This window comes from Amblyomma mixtum, chromosome 2 (assembly GCF_055824585.1).
Source record: "Amblyomma mixtum isolate Tamu chromosome 2, ASM5582458v1, whole genome shotgun sequence".
NCBI classification, from domain to species: Eukaryota; Metazoa; Arthropoda; class Arachnida; order Ixodida; family Ixodidae; genus Amblyomma; species Amblyomma mixtum.
The window spans coordinates 215,940,269-215,961,792 of NC_143013.1; the positions used below are offsets into that span (position 1 = coordinate 215,940,269).

At 49.4% G+C, this 21,524-nt stretch overlaps 1 protein-coding gene across 1 annotated transcript in view; it reads left to right on the plus strand.

Moving 5' to 3' along the window:
- The first annotated feature begins 16,949 nt into the window (after positions 1-16,949).
- LOC149362550 (sodium-coupled monocarboxylate transporter 2-like) overlaps positions 16,950-21,524 on the plus strand; it is a 38,589-nt gene continuing 34,014 nt past the window's right edge. Inside the window, exons 1-2 of the mRNA XM_089569752.1 lie at positions 16,950-17,288; positions 19,084-19,149. Of these exons, the coding sequence (XP_089425878.1) occupies positions 16,950-17,288; positions 19,084-19,149 (405 nt within the window). The remainder of the gene's footprint in view (positions 17,289-19,083; positions 19,150-21,524) is intronic.

Genomic DNA, 21,524 nt, shown 5'->3' on the forward strand with positions numbered 1-21,524 from the left:
CGTGTAAGGAATCAGTAGGCTTTTGCCGATGCCAAGACGACGTTTGCGAGGATCGCCGGCACCCGGCGTACTGTGTGAAACCTAAATGGGGACGGAGGCAGTCTGCTTTCGTTTTGGGAGGCAATTGCGAACGTCCGTTTTTTTGGGGGGTCCCGTCGCTGCCGGAGGCCCCAGCGGGCGGCAGCGAGTGACGCGCAAGGCAGACAGCAGCTAGCAGCAGCCAGGGAGGGAGCGGCCGGCGCACCCAATGCCTCCCATTGTCCCCTTTTGGGGAAGCACGCGTGTTTCTCGCCGGGGCCGCTTGGTGCCAGTGCACAAAGAACCAAGAGCATAAAAAGGTCAAGCCGCCGTTTCATCTTACGCCTACAGCTCACCGCGGCTTCACAAACACCACTTGCGGCCCAATTAAGTTTCGGACGCTTCGTTCGGAGGTTCGACCGCTTTTCTTTTGAGAAGAGAACACTGCCGAACGAAGCGGGGCCAGGCGCGTCCGGATGAATGGGAGCTGTGGGCGGCGGTGCAGCTGGTTGGCGTCCGGTATAGCCCCGAGGCTCGAAGACACCGCCGGACAGAACGAGCACAGCAACCTGCTTAATTGGGGACCGTGGCGGCCGCTTGACTCATGTCGCCGCCCGGACCCCGGAGGACGGCTGGGGGGGGGGGGGGGGTCGGCACTCCATTGTGATCCGACTCTTATCGGAAAGTGGATCTGCGCTCCCGGGTGTGGTTTGCGACAGTCGCAGCCGGGTTGGGGCCGACAATTGCCCTAGTGCCGGGAAGCGTCAAGGTCACGGGTACTGGGGAGACAGACGTACCCGTGGAAGTGTCTTGCTATGTTGTTTTGTGTGTTTTGCTTCTTCCTCCTTAGGGGAGAGAGTTGGTCTGATATAGTGGGAGTGTTTTGCTATGTGGTTTGTAAGTGTTTTGCTTTTCTTTCCACAGGGGAGAGAGTTTGTGTAATACAGTGGAAGTGTGGGGCGGGGCACGTAACCCGGGGGGCCAATCCGTATGTGTGTGAATTCTCGGAATGTACTGTGTTTTAAGGGAAAATGATGCCCTTTTTACAATATGTACATTTGAGAGAGTTATGTGCCTTAAGGAAGTTGGGGGGGCGGACCACGCGGCTAAAAACCAATCGTGTTAAGGGTCTGACACGATTGGATGCTGATGAATGTGGGCCGGGCCCATGTGTCTTTAAAACTGGGTCCCGGAGCCCGGAAAAGGGGTTCTGGGCTACGGAGACAGATGTAACGCATCTTCGGCTATGCCGAGTAGGGGCCTCCCCTAAATGTTAGCCAGTTCCATGTTGTTGTTGTGCTCACTGCTCAACTTGTATATATATGTAAACTATTGTATATAAAGCTTCAATTTATATCCCCTGAAAGTTCTCTGATGTTTGCAAGTATCATCTCCTATAGACCTTCAGCCTTCAAGTAATAACAAGCCGTCTCCGACGGGGCACCCCTGGTGCAGAAGAAAGAAGAGAAAAGAACCTATTCGCTTTTGGAAGAAGAAGAAGAGCGAAACTTTACTGTCCTATGGACTTCACAAAGCAGTTGTTAGAAAAGAAGAAAAGAGACTATGGTTCATTGAAGGCGTGTTGGGTGAAAGTTGGAAAGGTGTTCCATGATAAGCGCGGCAGTTCGCACTCGTATTTCGTCGAAAAGGGCTTGCTGTACCGCCTCTATTATCTCGTCTTTGGCAGAGAGGTTCGACAGGTAGTGCTTCCAAAGTCTTGCAGACCGCAGGTGTTAAGGCTTGCCCACTATAGCCCGTTGGCGGGGCATTCAGAACACTACAGACTGGCCAGGAGTGCAGGAGGAGATTAAAAGGTATGCCAGGTCTTGCGACACCTGCCAAACGACGTGCCCGAAAGGCAAAGCAGGAAAAGGCCTGTTGTGACGCTTGCCTTTTATCGACACTCCTTTTTAAAGGGTGGCTGCCGATATCATCGGTCCGCTGTTGCCCCCATCGGTGAAAGAGAATAGGTACATACATTCTCATTCGGGTCGGTTTTGCCACGCGATATCCCGATGCCGTGGCTCTGCCAAAGATAGATTCAGCAACCGTGGCAGGAGGTTTGGGGGAGATGTTTTCAAGAATAGGTTTTCCGAAAGAGATACTCTCTGACCAGGGCTCCCGTTTCTCTTCGGAAATGATGAGGGAGCTAAATGATCTCTTGGCGGTGAAACATCTCAGCACTACCCCTGACCATCCAATGTACAAAGGGATGGTGGAGAAATTTAACGGCACACTCAAGCAGATGCTGCGGAAGCTCAGTCAGGACCAGCCCACAACATGGGACCATTATATCGTTACGCTTTTGCTCGCATACCAAGAGGTGCCGCAGGCGAGTATGGGGTTTTCTCTGTTTGAGTTGATATTCGGACGACATGTGCGAGGACCGCTGGCAGTCCTCACAGACGTGCCCTTGACCTCCCCATCACTACTTCAAACAGCCGGCTTATGGCTCTTGGGGTGGTGAATACTTTCCGGGACTCCGGGAGGCGCACCTTACAAACCAGTACACGCGCTTGTCGCTAACGGAGTCGGGTCGCCGCCTTCTTGCTCGACTCCATATCCAACACACCACTCCAATGGAAGACAGGTTTCGCATCCCGGAACTTTGGAGACGTGCCCTCCACGTGCGGCCTCTTCCAGCAAACATGTCACATGAAGACCATAATGGTCGGCGCCTGGCATGAGCGGAAGCGCTAGCCCGATATTATGGCAACAAAACAGGTGTATACTACGTGGACGCCTCCGGCCCTCACCACGAGGGATGGTACACGGCCGCGGTAGTTCACAACAGCAACACAGTTAACGGCCTAACTTTCAGAGCCCGCAGTGGAACACAAGCAGAAGAGGTCGCGATCGCTCTCGCGGCCTCACATTCCAATTCAAAATACATAATCACCGACTCGCGAGGGGCCTGTCGGAAAGTCGAACAAGGCTGCACTCCCTTCTTAGCCTATCGAATGTACCAAAATTGCATACGGGATACCGACCCAGCGCACCGTTACCTCATATGGGCCCCTGCTCATCAGGGGTTGGCAGGAAACCAGGCAGCAGACGCAGCCGCCCGCGCGCTCTCTCACCGGGCTGTTTTCTCCTCCCCATCCGATCAGGAACCAGATTTTATTCCGGTATATACATTCAAAGATATTACAACATATTATCAAAATTGCCATCGCCTTTACCCTAGCCCATGTAAAGGCCTGAAGAAGGCGGATGAGCGGCTCCTTCTCCACCTTCTCACCAATACATTGCTGTGGCCGGGAGCGCTAAAACATTTTGACCCCTCCTTTAGCGGCAGCTGCCCACACTGTAGTGCAGTGTCTTCTGACACCCATCACATGGTGTGGGCTTGCCCCTCCAACCCCGCTATTCCCCCCATCCCCAACCCAACCCGGGAGGACTGGGAGGCGACCCTGCTCGGCTGCCACGACTTACAGGCCCAACAAGCCTTAGTCGGGCGCGCCCGGGCGGCGGCAACCGCCACTGGGGTCCCATACTAGGGACCTCCACCTAGTGTTTGTAAGGATCGCTCCCTTAGGGGCTGATCCAAACATACCTCCTGTTCATTCGTAATAAATGCTTTCACCACCACCAACCACAGAGCTCTAGACAAAGGAAGAGCTTGGAGAACACACGAAGACTACATATGGTTACATTCTTGATCAAAGACAACGTCTCGAGCAAACTATGAGAGTGGCACATGAAAATTTGTTGCGTGATCAAAAGTCTCAGAAGAGCTACTATGACAGGAATAGCAGGAAGCGGTATTTAAGGGTTGGAGATCGCGCTCTCAATTTATCTGGCGAGTAGCCACAACAAACTCTCGATGCATTGGAAAGGTCCATTCTGTTTTTCTGGAAAAAAGAACGATGTCGATTGTTGGATCGACGTGGGCCACACAAGAAGCTATTCCAGATCATTATGGTCAAACGGTACGTAGAGCGTGCGTCCCAAAAGACCGTTTTGTAAGAGACCGTTTGTTAATTGCCAGAGGGTGATGCCCAATGTATAGTACTACTATCCGTTGTTAGCAACTGTGTAAATGCAGTGTGGTAGTGTTTGTGGGTTGTTTTTATTTCTTCTTCCTTCGTTCTTCGGTTATGGTTTGCTCAGTGTGCACATATTCACCTTCATGGTACAGACGTGTTTAAAGTTTACGCCTGATGTTTGGTATGGATTTTGTTTTGCCTTTTGCTACATATATATTATCTCACCCCATGTTCCCTCTGTGCGCGTTGCCATGTGTCTTCATGTGTGACATGTGTAAAGTGCCTTCGTTGACAACGGCGTCATCGAACTTGTCCGTTTACCACATGAACCTTAGTGTTGTGTGCACTAACGGCAGTTTTTTTCTATGTGAAACAACTTTTCCGAAGGGGAGACATAAGCTATGTGCACGTGCAATCGTCGGGGGATTTTCGGAACGTGGCGTGTCGACAGTGTTGCGTCGAGCGGAGCGCCGCGCGCTTGCCAGCCCCGCGTTGCGCGTGTCCACGTGCGAATCGTGTGCGCGAGGAGGGCACGCGGAGCGGAGAGCTGTCGTGTCATTAAACCGAGTTGTCAAGGAAGACACCGCAGCGGAAGTCTGGTCACTAGCGTGGAGGTGGCTGCCGTCAGACGTTGAGCCTGTGCCACCGGAGACTTCCCTTGGATCACCAACGCAGACCTACTGCGTCCCTTTCAGGTTTGGAAGTAACAGCCGATGGATTAAGGATCCGTGCGTTGGGGTTTTCATAAATAGCATGCATAAGCCTACGGCGCTTCGGCACGCCGTCGACGTGATTGGCTACGCTTTTTGCACTGGTGCTGTCAAGTTTTTGGATCGGCTGACGACTCCATCGGCGTCTTCCCGTGTTCCACCTTATCACCTGTCACCACTTCCTTCGACGCAATGCCAGCGACGCATCGCAAGTCATCAACCCGCATCCTTGCTGCTAGCAAGGCATTCCCGCTTCACCTCGGATGCTTCATGTCTGGTGAACTCTTTCCTTTAATCTGTAGTGTTTTACGCGTGTCGAGTGTGTGTTTTTCTTGGTGTCTTCGTTTCTTTTATTTGCTCCTTTCCTTTAAATTATAAATACGGCTTCGTTTTGCTTGATCTCTCTGCTTTGTTATTCGAACCTGCACGCGATAGGGTTCCCCTTCGGTAGTCGGGGACGCGTCACCAATTCGCAACATCGGGGCTGAGGTACAAAGCAAGGTCAGCTATGGTCAGGCGGACTGGTGCACAGCCGGGCGGTGCTGATCAGGAACACAAGGCCCACGACCATGGTATACGCAGCATGCCAAAGCTCCAAGACCAGCATGGTGATGATTACCCCGCGCCACACACCATATGTTACGTGACGGCAAGCCGAGGAATACAGGTGTAAATTACATATGATGTTGGAAAGATTTAATGGCGGTGGTGGTGGTGGAAAACATTTATGTACAGGTATAATACAGGAGTTTATGCATGAGCTGACCCAGAGGGGGCCAGCCCTTACAAATACTAGGTGGAGGTCCCTAGTTCGGGACCCTAGTGGCATCGGCCGCCGCCCAGGCTCGCGCGACCAAGGCCCGTTGGGCCTGCAGGTCAGAGCAGCCGAGCAGGGTCGCCTCCCAGTCCTCCCGGGTTGGGTTGGGGTGAGGGGGGATAGCAGGGCTGGAGGGGCAGGCCCACACCATGTGGTAGATGTCCGAAGACTTCTCCGCACAGTGCGGACAGCTGCCCGAGAAAGAAGGGTCGAAGTGTTTCAGAGCTGCCGGGCACAGCAAAGTATTAGTATACAGGCGGAGCAGAAGCCGCTCCTCCGTCTTTGACAGAACTTTACACTGGCGGGGATAAAGACCATGGCCAGATTGATAGAGTAAAACGATGTCTTTGAAGGTGTAAGCTGGAATAAATTCGAGTTCCTGATCGTCAGGGTCGGAGGGGAATGCCCGGTGAGAGAGCGCGCGGGCGGCGGCGTCAGCTGCCTCATTTCCCTCAAGGCCCATGTGAGCGGGAGCCCAAACGATACGCCGGTGCGCGGGGTCACCGGTGTAGACGCTGTTTTGAAGAATGCGGTAGGCTAGATACGGTACCCAGCCCTGCTCGACGTTCCGACATGCCCCTCGCGAGTCGGAAATAATTGTTTTTGAATTGGAATCAGATGCAGCCAACGCAATGGCGAGCTCCTCCGCGTGTGTTATGTCACGGGCTCGGAAAGTAAGGCCGTTCACTGTTTTGGATTGGTGGACGACTGCGGCTGTGTACCATCCCCCATGGTGGGGGCCTGAGGCATCCACGTAGAATACGCCGGGTTTCGATCCATAGTGGCGGGCCAGGGCTTCCGCCCGCGCCAGGCGCCGGCCATTATGGTCCTCACGATTCATGTTCGCGGGAAGAGGGCGCACGTGGAGGGCGCATCTCCACTGGGATGGAATACGTACGCGCTCTTCCATGAGAGTGGTGTGTTGGATGTGTAGTCGGGCAAGGAGGCGGCGACCCGACGATGTCTTCGAGAGACGTGTGTATTGGTTAGTCAAGTGGGTTTTCCCGGAGCTCCCGAAATGTGTTCACCATGCCTAGCCCCAGGAGGCGCTTGTTGGAGGTGGTCACGGGGAGGCCTAGAGCCCGCTTAATAATTTTGCGGAGGATGACTTCGAGTGAATCCTCGTCTTGCTTCTGCAGGTGGAGGTATGGAGTCGAATATAGGATTCGACTGGTTACACATGCATGCGCCAGCCGCAAGACGTCCTTACATCGTAACCCCCCGCGCTTGTTAGAAACCCGGCGGACCAAGCGGCCCACCTGGTCCCCCACCTGACGGAGTTTGGCCAATGTTGTTTCTGACCGTCTGTGTTGATGTGTTGATGTGACCGTCTGTGAAATGTGTTCACCATGCCTAGCCCCAGGAGGCGCTTGTTGGAGGTGGTCACGGGGAGGCCTAGAGCCCGCTTAATAATTTTGCGGAGGATGACTTCGAGTGAATCCTCGTCTTGCTTCTGCAGGTGGAGGTATGGAGTCGAATATAGGATTCGACTGGTTACACATGCATGCGCCAGCCGCAAGACGTCCTTACATCGTAACCCCCCGCGCTTGTTAGAAACCCGGCGGACCAAGCGGCCCACCTGGTCCCCCACCTGACGGAGTTTGGCCAATGTTGTTTCTGACCGTCTGTGTTGATGTATAAAGAGCCCCAGTACCCGGACTTCGATATTTTCAGGGATTGGACCTGTCTCGAGAGACAATGAAATTTTGGCTATGCACTTTGATGAGGGTCGTATGTGCACAAATTCAAACTTTTGGGTGGAGCATTGGAGGCCGCAGCGGCGAGCATAACGGTCCACTATGGTCGCCGCCTCCTGCAGGTTAGCCTCAATGTCTGCAAGGGAACCCTGCGTGGCCCATAGGGTGAGGTCATCAGCATACAGCGCATGCTGAACACCGGCAACAGCGCCCAGCTGGGCTGGTAGGCGCATCATAGCCAAATTGAATAAGAGGGGAGAGAGCACCGCGCCCTGGGGTGTACCCCTGGTTCCTAAATGAAAAGGGCCATGTGAGGAGTTTTTTTTCGAAATGAGCCAAATCCACAAACCGAAAGTAACGGAACCCCAACTGTAGTGGAAAGCTAAGCCAGTCAACTTTCCTTTAAAAAACAGATCAGATCAAAATGGGTCAAATCACACCAACTTAGCTAGCCCGCAGATCACATTTCAAATCGAAAACGAGCCAAATCCTTCCACTGCGTGGATCGAAATGAGCCAAATCCGTTCAACCAATAGGAGACTGACCTGGAGACCACGTGATTCAGCCAACATGGCAGCCTCCTTGTAGGCTCGTGCCGGCGTTGCTCGTGCGTGATAGCGCGGACTGCGTGGTCGGTTTCGCGAGCTCCTTGGTTTTTTCAAGACTTTTGCTTTGCCGGACTTAGTTCCGCATGGATTGCGGCGGTTATGAAGAGGTGGGTGAACGCTCCCTGCCCAGACGACGAAACAAAAGTCGCCCTTCAAGACGCCGAAAAAGCAAGAATTTGCCGCTTCCGAAATGTAAGCACACAAAGAAGACTCTCAAGTGCGCGCTTGTGACAGAAACATCGGTGGAAAGCTTCAAGAAGACGTTTAATGAACTGTGCAGTGTGAAGCAAAAGGCATTCATATTGATGCAGTGCACATCTTCTGCAGCCAAACGCAGGAGAGGAAAACATGAGGAACATCGTCGAAGCCTCGCCGTTTCTTACAAGGTACGGCTTGAAAATGGAAGAGAGGTTCCTGTTTGTCGTGATATGTTTTGTGCAGTGCTTGCTGTTAGCCACAGTACAGTTACCCGCTACGTTAAGCACAGGCACGAAAAAGGCGGATTGAAGGCAGATGCCCGTGGAGGCGATCAGAAGCTCCAACGCTATGGTCGAAAGCGATCGGCTGTTGTGATGTTCATAAAGCGCCTTCGTGCAAGAGAGTCGCACTACAACCGACAGAAGACTCGAAAACTGTATCTCCCGGCAGAGCTGAAGAGTATCCGAAATATATGGCGGATGTATAATTGTGAGGACTCTGTGAGATTGCAGGTCTTATTTTAAATAAACACAAAAGTACAAACAATAAACGAGGCGGCTTTTATCGGAAAGGAAACCAATTTCAATACGAGCGAGAAAAAAAAGGAAAGGAACAAGAGAGCAGGGCGGCAACGCACGGGAAAGAAACACACGGTGGAACAGAACAAAGTGCTTACGGACAATACAGGGAAAAAGAAAATCAAAGAGGAAAGTTCACACTACTTGTCTTATTTGAGCAACGAGCGGAGAGGACTGGCTGGGTGTCGGGCAGTCAAGGAGTCTCTTGGCGTTCCGATGTTGATGCGACGCTACCGCAGCGTCGGCGTCTGTGGGCTCCCGGCACGGTTTCCAGGTCTGGTATCCCGGAAAAGGTCACGTAGGCGCCAGAGGCGGCCTGTGTGGAGCAGCTGACGGATGGACGGAGAAGAGTAGCGCCTGAGCCTGGTGGTTGAGGCTCTCGACGATGGAAGTCCAGGTCTGGTGGCCCGGACGTCTGCGGCTAAGGCCCAAGCCCGGAACTCGGGGAGCCAGCAGAACTCGTCCACGTCCGTCGCCCACCGCGCTCTTCTCTTCTCTGCCACGTAATCCTCTTCGACCTGCCCCGCGTTCCCCTCCGCACGCGCTCCTCGTGCTTTGTCTTCTCCTCACGAACGCCGCTGGGTGGCGCTATCTCCTTACAGAAGGCCCCCTCTTCGGAAGTTTTTTCCAAGGGAAAGAACTCGACTTCAGGAGAGCGACACCAGACGCGTTCGATGATCGCAACACAGAACACCGCACCACAGCGCGCACACTACACACCACACACAATACGACAGTCGTCAATGTTCGAAGCGTTCACGGACCTTCGCACACACAGCACAGAGAGCACATGGAAAGTCAACGTAAAGCGTCCATAGAGGGCGAAGAAACACGGAAAGCATAAAAAGTAGATAGCCGACATTCAAAAACAAGCATGAACAAACAAAAACAATTCCAACAACAGGTGTGGGCTACATTCTTCCGTATTCCATTGTTCACATCAAACCACTTCACCGTCGCGAGAACTTTTTCGGCTAGTACTTCCGTTTTCCTTTGTGAAACCGTTTTCTCCAAACCGACCTCGGTTTCCACCCTGATTTTACATGTTCCCGTCCTACGATGTTATTCACTCTGTTCTCCCTTGCCTTCGACACAGTCTGCTGACACATATCACACGATCTGACATAACTCTTAATGTCAGCCTGTACACCGGGCCAGTAAAACTCACTGAGCACCCTAGCTATTGTTTGCCGTATTCCATGATGGCCGGATAATGCACTCTTATGTGCCAACTTAAGAACTTGCGTGCGTAAGCCCTTCGGTACCACCGCTTGCTCAACGACCTGGCCGGGACACACTTGGTACGACCGGAAAAGAACACCGTCATCTGTATCAAAGGAGTGGGCGTTCTGTCCCTTGCCACGAAATATTTGCCCCAACTTCCTGCGACACACCTCTAAAGTCGAGTCTTCTTCCTGTTTCAGGCGAAACTCCGGCCGTGACAAGTGGAGTGTGTTCAGAGTGGGGCTTTTACTATTCTCTGAAACCTTTGCTGTCACCATAAGGGAAGGAACATCGACCGCACCCGTCATGGCAAGGGAAACTGCCTGATCAGTTAGAACTGGCGGGTCAACCGAGAATGGAGGTTTAGCGCCAGGGACATTGCCTATTATGATGTCGTACAGGGGTGTAGACAAACACCGCGCGATGGCCTTACCCGAAAAATGTGGTGAGGAAATCACCACCTCCGCTTCCGGAACTTCTACACGGGTCCCATTGGCCAAGAATAATGTAGCCTGCTTCCCTGTAAGTGCCGCTGCCGGTACAAGGGACTCACGCACAACAATGCCGGTGCTGCCCGTATCCCGTAATACCGAACCAGGCTGGCCGAACACCTCACCGTGCCCCACGGGCATAGCAGTTTCCACCGGGTTGGAAGGACAGACCATCTCCCCCAACTGGCCCTCTACGCGCGTTACCACTGCAGTGCTATCGGGATGTGAATATCGAGGTGTCATGCAACAGGCGGACTCCTCACGGTCTCCTGGCCTCTTAGCCTTGCACGACTGGGCATCATGTCCTACCTCGCGGCACCAGGTGCAATACGATTGCTTCGGCTTCGTCCGACAATCCGCCGCCTTGTGCCCAGTCTTCTCGCAAAGAAAACACCGCAGGCGAGATTGTGAACCTGAAACCTCGTCCTTGGCTTTATTCATCGTATGCTCCCCCTGTTCTTTGAAGAACAACAAGTTATTTTGCCGCTGTGCTTCAAGAAAATGATCGGCAGCCTCCGCCAGCTTGGAAACTGTCTTGCCCTCCCGCTCACGTAAGAAAAGGGCTAAACGGGAATGACAGTTGTTAAGGAATTGTTCGCTCACGACCATCTCACGAACTACCTCAAAAGTGCGGCCTTCTCCCCGCATCTCGACCCAACGGTCAAAGAAACTAAACAACCTGGCAGCATATTGCGAGGCCGTTTCTCCATCCTGGGGCTTGCTCTGGCGAAACTTCTCTCGGTACCCTTCCGCGGTGAACCTAAACCTCTGAAGCAAGGCAAGCTTCGCTTTGTCATAATCCACGGAATCCTCAGGCGAGAGCCGACCGAAGACCCTAAGTGCTTTACCACCAAGGCACAAGCTCAACGCCGTTGCCCACTTTTCTTTTGGCCAACCCTGCCCCGTGGCCACATGCTCAAACCTCTTTAAGTAGGCATCGAGGTCATCCCGCGCTTCATTGAACTGTGGTATGAGGCTGTGCGGGTTAATGGAGCTAGCCGGTGCGACGCTACGCTCTCCACGGTCACTCGGAGGATTTGCGCCACCCTCCATGAGCCTTATTTGTAGCTGCAAGTTCCGCGCCTCTAACTCCAATTTCTGTTTCTCCGTCTCTAAATTCCGTGCCTCTAATTCCAATTTCTGCTTAGCAGCTTCACGCTCCGTCTCTAAATTCCGTGCCTCTAATTCCAATTTCTGCTTCGCAGCTTCACGCTCCGCAGCTCTCTCTTCCCGTGCCTTACGAAGCTCGTCCTCCACCCACGCTCGTAACTCCGCGCCGCACAAGCCCATGCGCTCGCCTAAAGCAACCAAATCTGAAGCGCTCATATTGTTCCTAAATTAACACAACAGGCAAATGAATAAAAACCGACCTCGTCCTGTCGTAGTGGACGCCAAATTTGTGAGGACTCTGTGAGATTGCAGGTCTTATTTTAAATAAACACAAAAGTACAAACAATAAACGAGGCGGCTTTTATCGGAAAGGAAACCAATTTCAATACGAGCGAGAAAAAAAAGGAAAGGAACAAGAGAGCAGGGCGGCAACGCACGGGAAAGAAACACACGGTGGAACAGAGCAAAGTGCTTACGGACAATACAGGGAAAAAGAAAATCAAAGAGGAAAGTTCACACTACTTGTCTTATTTGAGCAACGAGCGGAGAGGACTGGCTGGGTGTCGGGCAGTCAAGGAGTCTCTTGGCGTTCCGATGTTGATGCGACGCTACCGCAGCGTCGGCGTCTGTGGGCTCCCGGCACGGTTTCCAGGTCTGGTATCCCGGAAAAGGTCACGTAGGCGCCAGAGGCGGCCTGTGTGGAGCAGCTGACGGATGGACGGAGAAGAGTAGCGCCTGAGCCTGGTGGTTGAGGCTCTCGACGATGGAAGTCCAGGTCTGGTGGCCCGGACGTCTGCGGCTAAGGCCCAAGCCCGGAACTCGGGGAGCCAGCAGAACTCGTCCACGTCCGTCGCCCACCGCGCTCTTCTCTTCTCTGCCACGTAATCCTCTTCGACCTGCCCCGCGTTCCCCTCCGCACGCGCTCCTCGTGCTTTGTCTTCTCCTCACGAACGCCGCTGGGTGGCGCTATCTCCTTACAATAATCAACAGGCTACTGAAGATGTCCGAGTGAAATACGGTTTTTTTCACCGAATTTTCCGCACGAAGTTCAATCTCTCGTTTGGAACACCGAGAACGGATGTTTGCTCTGTGTGATTAAAAAACGCCTACGACATCAAGAATTTGAAAGATTCTGCACAGAAGCAAAAGGTTCTAACAGATCAAAGGGTGCACAGGTTGAAGTATAGGGCTTTTTATTCCCTGCTACGTGAGAAGCGAGAAGACCTAAAGACGTTCTCCTTTGACTGCCAACAAAATCAAGTGATGCCCAAGATTCCAGACCAACAAGCCTATTACAGCCGCCAGTTGTATCAATACCACCTGTGCGTGGTAGAAAACCAGAGAGATGGATCGATGCCCAAAGATGCTGTCCATTGCTACACATGGAGTGAAGATCAGAGCAGCAAGGGAAGCAACCAAGTTGCCAGTGCAGTGCACAATACGCTTCGAGGTGCAAATTTGGAAGGAATTAAAGAAGTGCGGCTGGTAGCGGACGGTTGTGCTGGTCAAAACAAAAACTCAACTATGCTTTGCATGATTCTTTGGTGGATCCAGAATGAGGCTCCAGCTTGTGTTTCGTTGGTTTCTGTTGTGTTCCCTGTCACAGGCCACAGTTTTTTACCTCCGGATAGAGTATTCGGTCGGATTGAGAAAGATGTCAGAAGACATGAAGAAATTCTAAATCCAGAAGGCTACAAGAGAATTTTTGCTAACCACGGCATTGTACTAGAAATAGGAAAGCAGTGGAACGTCTATGACTGGAAGGCGTACTGTACGGAAGTAATGAGATCAACGTCCAACCTGCCTTTCAAGATTACTGAAACGAAGGTTTTTTACATTCAAAGAAATGTGACAGGCCGAAGCCCTCAAATTAGAGCCGAACCCCACTACAGGGTTTCAGTGTCTAATTTTGTATCGGTTCTAAAGAGGGGAAAGACCCTTGTACAAACACCGAAACAGTGCGAGCTGTATGTACACCACCTCAACGAACTGAAGGTGAGAGACGTGACCAACCTTCTGGTGACTCACTTTGGTGTGTCATGGAAAGAAAACGAAGAACTTGCGTATTTTGAGGCTGCCTTTCGTCGCTGTCAAGAAAAGGAGCCCATGGCAGATTGCGAAGAAAGCTGCTTATGCTGCCAGGAAGACAGGCCTGCTATCCATGTATGAGTGTAAAGCGGGTGACGCATACTTGTAATTTTTTTTTCTGCTGAAGTCACAGCACAAGCATTTTTCCATATTGTTTTGAATGTAACCTGAAACATACTGCAGTAATAATAAAGTTTCGAGAAGAAAGCTGGGTCGAATCTAATGCTTCACTTCGATATGAGCCAAATCCAATGTTTCCATTGTTGTAGAGGCCAAACTATGCACGTAAATTTTTGGCGATTAATGCTGTTCGACTGCTCTATCTGCCCCATAAAACTTGTGAGGTACTAGGTTGAATAGCAGCGCATTCCTTTCAGACAAGAAATTATGGCCTTGTTCTAAGTTTCTGTTTTGGTGGATCTGGCTCATTTCGAAAAAAAACTCCTCATGTTCTTTATCCTGGATCCGAACGTAAGATTGTCTGTCGGTTAAAAATTGCCGAATGTATTGAAAGGCATTTCTGGCGCAGTTAGTTTGAGAGAGGGGTGAGAATGATCTCGTGGGTAACGTTGTCGAATGCACCCTTCAAATCCAAGGCGAGTACGACCTTGTCATTGTGAGGGCATTCCACGGGGTCGAGGACAGCCCGATTGAGTTGTAGCAGGACATCTTGTGCAGATCTGTGTGGGCGAAACCCGAACATGGTGTCTGCGAATAGGTGTTTGGATTCCATGAACTCGGACAACCTGTCACGTACCATCGTCTCCATGAGTTTGCCCACACAGGAAGTCAGAGAGATGGGGCGGAGGTTGTCCGTGTTGATGGCCTTGCCAGCTTTAGGAATGAAGGTGACCAGGGTGGTCTTCCACTCGATGGGTAGTGGCACTTGCCCAAGCCAGATTGAGTTAATGTAATTCAATAAAGACAGGTACGCTGGGTCGGGGAGGTTGGCTAACAATTTGACTGTAATTTTGTCTCGACCCGGAGCGGTGCCGCGTTTCATTTTTGCCAGGGCCGCGGGACTAGCTCGAGCGCTTTGCGTCGCGCTACTGCCCACTTTGTCGTTTTCTAATCCGTGACAATATCAAAAAATTTTTCCCGTCCCTCGATTCAAGCTGACGACGTCCATACAAAAGCGGTCTGTTTATTCACCGTTTTGAAGTAAATGTCGCTGTAATCTGTCCTCTTAGGTCCGCGGCGAAAAAATTCTTTCAACACACGATAATTTATTTTGGAAATCGGCATCTGACGGCTACACCTTTATTTAGTTTTTTGGCTCCTTCCAGCTGTGAAAACTCGGTTTGGTGATTTCAACGCGGTGCCATATTGCTTCAGCTCAACGTCAGTTTGTTGCTGGCGTTCCTTTGAAACAAGTTACGCTGGGTGCCTGTACGTTTTTTATTATAAGGTCAAAACACAATGGGAATAAACTACTTCTCCATTCACCTTTTCCGCTCTATATAAACCGACGGTGGGAAGATGGGTTTCTTGACGACACAAAACAAAGTCAACAATCGACGGGCAGCCTTGGCGTGCATAGCTAAGCATCCTGAGGCTCCCCCTTCCTTTTCACTTTGTTTTGGTTTTGCGCACTGCTAAGCCGTGTGCTTTCGTTTTATTTCATGCGAAACGGGCGTATTGAGCTGATGTCTGAATTTACTCGGAAGTAGCTGCGGGAAGTTAGAGAACATAACGCGGCACCACAAAAACCCATAAGGTGTTGACAATTTGCCTAAGTGACTCATGTAACATCTGTTGCGTATTCTCAGTGGCATATATGTTCATTCCATGATTTTAGAGAGCAACTGAAATGGGCTTACAAAAGTTCTTTTCGATGGCTTAATGTAACAGCGAGGACTGTTTGCGAGTTTTATTCCCGAGGCTCTGCGTTCTTTGAAACTAATTTTATTGCTAGTTCAAACGTGAAAATGAATTCAATAATTTCTTGCCACATAATGCTTGATGATGAATTTTTTCATCCTATTTAGTTCTTTTCTGATATAAATTTCGGCAAATTCATGGTTTTATTGGCAGCTAGGCTAAAAGATGTAGATAGAAACCTGTTTGTTTCAATGATTCTGCTTTATTTTTGAAAGAATCGATTTGTAACCTCCCGTTTTTACACCTCTTTGTTTCTTTCTTTAGTTTCCTGCTACTTCCAGTTGTTGTCATTTCACGGTTATGAGAGGCAGAAACACATGAGTCGACTACAAAAAGGAATGCTGTGTATAACTGAAACGAATTTGTTAATCGACGGACTTGTGCCCGCTAAAATTTATCGACTCAGAGACAGCGATAAGTAAAGCTGCACGTGGTTGTCGCAGCGGTCACTACGAAGGAGCTGTTCAGCAACAGTACTATAAAGCTACAACTTAAACATAAACTTATGCTTCACGCAAAAAAGTGAATGCACATCGCTTCAATATGTACACTGCAGCGGCAGAGAATCACCCACATAGTACTGCGAATCTTAACGCAAAACTCAAGTAGCGTTTAAGGGCCAAGATTGAGGTCACACACTACTTGTGGAAAAGAAAACAACGGTACCAACGATTGGGCGACGCCCACCGATGTGGATGACAGCACATTCTTCGAAAAGAAAACGTACAAGAACTCGTGGCACCAGGTTTCAATACTTTTGAACATCCAATGCTTCAATACAATACTTTTGGTCAGGTTATAACCACATTGCAATCCACTGTCCACATTGCAATCACTCATAGTTTGTAATGTCTTACTGTGGCTTTAAAATTTTACTTTAGATGGGCTGAGAACAAGCGCAGTAAGCACCTGCGTCTACATGACCAGCAGCGCACATGTCCCAAATACAACGTATCTAGCTTTAATTTCCGCTGTCGCTCTCTGCTGTCTTTGTTTTAGACCGCACTGTCACTTATCCACGCACTCTCTTCCGATATAGGTCGCCAACGTTTGCCTCTGGCGTATAGCTGCTGGACACGTGACGCCGTATGCCACGCTGGACCAGCAGAGAAGTATTCTTTACGTATACGTGCGTGCTCTACTGCGCAGATTTCGCTGTGAGTCTCTTGTGAATCACTTTCTCTGTCCTACCGCGCACGATATTCACTGTTTCGAACGAAATGAAGATGTGTCGAAGTTGCGTTATTGGGCAAATAGATTCGTGGTAGTTCTGTAAAACAGTGCCTAGACAAGACACGCTATCAACGCGCGCTGGCGGCAGCAGTTGCTAAAAGGCGCTCTTTTTTAGCAGGTTATGTAAAGGCCTCTTTTATGTAAATAAAGAATTCAGGGCCACGATCCTGTCGCTTGTTTAGAGAAAGCGAGAATCGACGACTGTATTATTAATCAGCAGAACAAAGACCTAGAGGGAGTTTCTAATCTTACTAGTTAAAATCATGAATACTTTGTTTTGCAGCACCCTTCACAAGCTTGACGAACAATGGCATCTCTCCACCCCATCGAGTACGTGATATTCGCAATTTTAGTTGGAGGGAATATTGTCATTGGCCTATATTTCTCCTTTCGGAAAAGAAGTCGCGATGACACAGATACGGACGAAGTGTTCCTCGGCCGGCGCTCGCTGGCAGTGTTCCCTCTAGCCGTGTCTGTGCTCGCATCCATGATGTCAGCGCTGGGAATCGTGGGCTTCACAGCGCACTACTATGCCTACGGTGTACACATGATGTGGAGTATCATACCTATACTCCTCACGACTCCACTCATCACGGAAATCATCGTGCCGGTGTTTTACAGACTAAAGATTACGTCAGTTTTTGAGGTAAGCACGCCTAAACTATTATTTTTCTCGGAGTTCACGGAAATTTTTACATGAAGGTCGTCGATTGCAAGCGAAATTCAGCAAAATACTGGCGATAGGGTAGCAGTGAAACGAACTTAATCAGATTTCTTGCTGGACGTGTTGCGTTAGACTTGAAACAAACATGTCAGTTCCAATACTTTGCCGGATAAATAAAAACTGATAACCTTTTGTCCGCCCCCTTTATTCCTCTGCACATGTCCTAAAATTCGCGATAGTACGCTCCTCCATACGTGCTGAACACTAGGTCTGAATGTGCAGCTATAAAGTCCCTGTGTGTGAACGCACGCAAATAAAAAGCATACAAATGATAATTGGCAAAATTAAACAAGCACTGTCGGCGCAAACGACGCACTTTCACCCGAAAGCGCTTCTTCTTTCTTGTTAAGCGAATCGGCAGTCTGCAAATGCGCGGTTTCAGCTTTTAAACAAGTGATTGACTTAAAGCTGCACTGAAGAGGAATCTGAACACGTCTTTTTGCCGCGGGAACTCGATCTACACGTTCCGAGCATTCTTAGAGACTTCGATTTATTGCCCTGTGCGGCTGATTTTATTAGTTAAATCGAATTAACGTCCGGCTCCCGCCTTTTTTTTTTTAATTCTCCACCGTACGGTGGGCGGAGTCGACCAACGCGTGGAGTGCCTTTCACCCAGTCCCGTGGCGGCTTGCCGCTCTTTCATCGGCGGAGTAATACGTAGTAATGTGTAGAAGCAAATAGTCCGCGCGTATTTTTATTTCTGCGGGCTTATTTTTCGGCTATATTATCTTCGAATGGAACTACTTATTCACGGAAGCCTAAAACAAAATAAAGCGAAAGCAAAGCCTCCACGGAGCTGGCTGAAAGGCACTCCACGCATTGGTCGATTCCTCCCACCGTACGGGGAGAATTCAAAAATAAAGGCGGGAGCCGGACGTGAATTCGATTTAATTAGAGAAATCGGCCACACAGGGCAATAAGTCGAAGTTTCCAAGAATGTTCGGAACGTGCAGATTGAGTTCCAGCGGCAAAAAGAGGAGTTCAGATTCCTCTTCAGTGCACCTTTAAGATAAGACCAAGCCAAGAGAAAATTAGCAACGGAACAACTTGTACCCAATATTGGTGTATCCAAGAGTTAGGACACGTAGCTTTTTATCAACGTTGTGACATTCCATCTAAATTAAGCTGTTTGGGCGCATTTTCTTAATAGCTTGTTACGCATTTTGCCGTGAAAACTGAATCGATCCTAGGCATTCTGATAACAATTTATTATTTCTAGTAAAATTTCTTCTGTTGACCTTAAATAATATTTGGAGGAATGAAATACAAGGGCCGACTACGCCATGTTTGAAACTACCACTATCGTGATGTGGAGAGAAAAAGCAAATCCCGAAAGAAACCTTGCGTGCGAGCTCTCGCAGCCTTGTAGCCGATATCCTTCGAGGCAGCAGACATGCCAACCACGATAATGACACTCGAGTGTTCTCCACCTTCGTGCAGTGAGTGTCACACGGAAACCCTCGCCTTTGCCTGTTACGTTAGTAGCTTTGGTATTTTGTCGTTAAAGGTTGGCTGGTGATATATTTTGCAAGAGTTTTCAATCAGTAAACATTTCCGAAGCTACGTGCCGTATATTCTAAGCGTAAGTGCGCTGTCACTTGAAGCGTCACGATTCGTTCTTCCAGATCACAGAACAGTCACTATCAGCTACGAAACAGGATAGTTTTTAATGAGCGGTAGATTAGCGCATAAAATTAACATCTTTCTTTTTCAACAGTACCACCGAATGCGATTTGGGAGCAGCATCGCTGTTGCAACTTGCGTGCTTTTCTTCCTGCTCGCGGTGAGCAAACATCATTTTCGTGAATTTCGAAGAAGCCGTGACTTTCTTACTTGGTAACGTTTATAGCTCGCCAATAATTTTTAAAAGCAGGGTTTTTGAGTAAAGGGAAGCTTTCTACGGCACACTGGTACCCTATTTAGAAGACGTCGCTAACTAGGAAAGCGCTGAACTACTTTTAAATAATTCACTTTTTTATTACCTGTAGGCACCTGATTAAAATTTTAGGTTCGTAGCCGACCGTTAGTGATAGCAATACCAGTTATATATTTTTTTAAATTTGTTACCCTCACCGCCGGGGTATCAAATTGCGTCCCCCTTGGGATGGACATCACACGCGCCCGATCTGTACATGTTATAGTGTGAATAGAATACATGTGCATTGTACCTCTCTCCCCCCTATCGTTTCTGTCTGTCCCCTCACCTCTTTCATTCCATTTCGCCAGTCTGCCTTCTACCCGTTTATTTCCGCTTCCGCAGCTGAAGAGCTTACCGTAGCGATGGCAGATGCCGGGGCTAGCAAAAATCTTTTCCTTCCTTTTATTGCTCTTATTTTTAAACTACTACTACTACTACTACTACTACTACTATTACTACTACTACTACTACTAGGACTACGACTGCTACTACTACTACTTCTACTACTACTACTACTACTACTACTACTACTACTACTACTACTACTACTACTACTACTACTACTGCTACTACTAGTAATACTTCTACTACTACTACTACTACTGCTAGTAATACTTCTACTACTACTACTAGTACTGCTTCTACTACTTGGGGCTTGTGCCACGTAAAATTTTCCGCCCTGCTAGCGTTGGAGCACCGCAGATGCTCGGTGGCGAAGAGACTGCCATGGGGTACGTGCACAATGGAGTGATGCGATTTGATGAACGTTTCGCTTAATCATTTGCAAGAAATATGACTAGACGGTATTTGTCCTTATAAAGTAATCTTCGCCAATTGTCCTGCATTGCTTTTGTCACGAAGGTAGACGCTCAGGAGCGCAAGTAGAGTTTTAGAAGGAACGATTAGCCCAAAAAATTTTTGCAACGCCCCCCCCCCCCCCCCCCCCCCCCCCACATTTCTGAATTTTTTCAACTACATCTTCTACTATCGAGGAAAGGTTGCCTCTGTTAGCGTGAAATTAACCCAATATTGAAGATGCAAAAACAGGGATTTATGCTGTGGGCTTTAAAGACTGCTTTCTTATGACACAAAGAAAAGCGCAGAGATTCATACTCTCCGTCAGAGATCTGAAGTGGTAAAGAAACCTTGGCCGACTGTCCACTCAACATCACATCAGATGGCAACCTTCCAAGTTCAACTGCATTACATCACCACAAATTTGACTTTAGTGAAATTTGTAAGCGGCGAAAAGCAGAAGTACTCAGTGAAGGAAGGCAAATGCCGACGCATTCAGCGCTACAGATTGTCCCACTTAAAGTACAGAGTAAGAAAACAAAACGAAGAATTCGGCATATTTGGCCTCTCCTAGTGAAAAAAATTACACTAGTTACGGCATTGCAATAACCAACTCCTCCACCCTCACGGCACATAAGGAGGGCTACGCGGCTCGCATAGACAGAGATAATTCGTTCTGCACAGCTCCAAATTGTCAGGCCACGTGCCGTTTGTAGCGTACGTCGACCCAAATAACCTGCAGTGGAGGCAACTGGCGAACATGGATGTCTTTGTTTACGACACCAACGACGGCACTGGCTTCGTATTAAAGCCGGCAGGATGCTCCCTTCCAGCTGTCGTTGGTAGACTTTAAACCATTTTTTATAGGCCGAGCACAGCACCTAGGCTCCTTGTTCTGAATGACACAGAGTGCTCTGAAGAAGTTCGCAATGCTTTTTATTTTGAACGTCACTGTTAGACAAGTTGAACAATTCTGAGGAGTAAAACGCTAAATGTAAAGCTTTAGATTTTATGAGGTCTAACTTGCCAACGCAACTCAGGGTATGAAGAACGCCGCAGTGGAGAGCTCCGGATAATTTCGACTACCTGGGTTCTTCAATGTGCACTGACATCGCACAGTACACGGGCCTCTAGCATTTCGCCTACATCGAAATGCAACAGCCGCTGCCGTGTCTTATCCCGCGTTTTTAGGGTCAGCAGGAGCCGAGTACCATATGCACTGAGCCTCGGCGAAGCCTCAGGTGTAAAGCGATAGATGCACTCCATAGGTTAAAATCGATCCAAGAACTCCGAACGCTAGATGATGCGCTAAACAAAGTCTGCTGAAAAGCAGTCTCCTTAACAGAACGGCCAGTGACGTAGCCTCAGTCAGCCTTGCCCACTGTAACAACCTCTTCAAAGCGACACTGAGGATGCCGTTCTAGGTAGCTCTAAGTACTTATAAA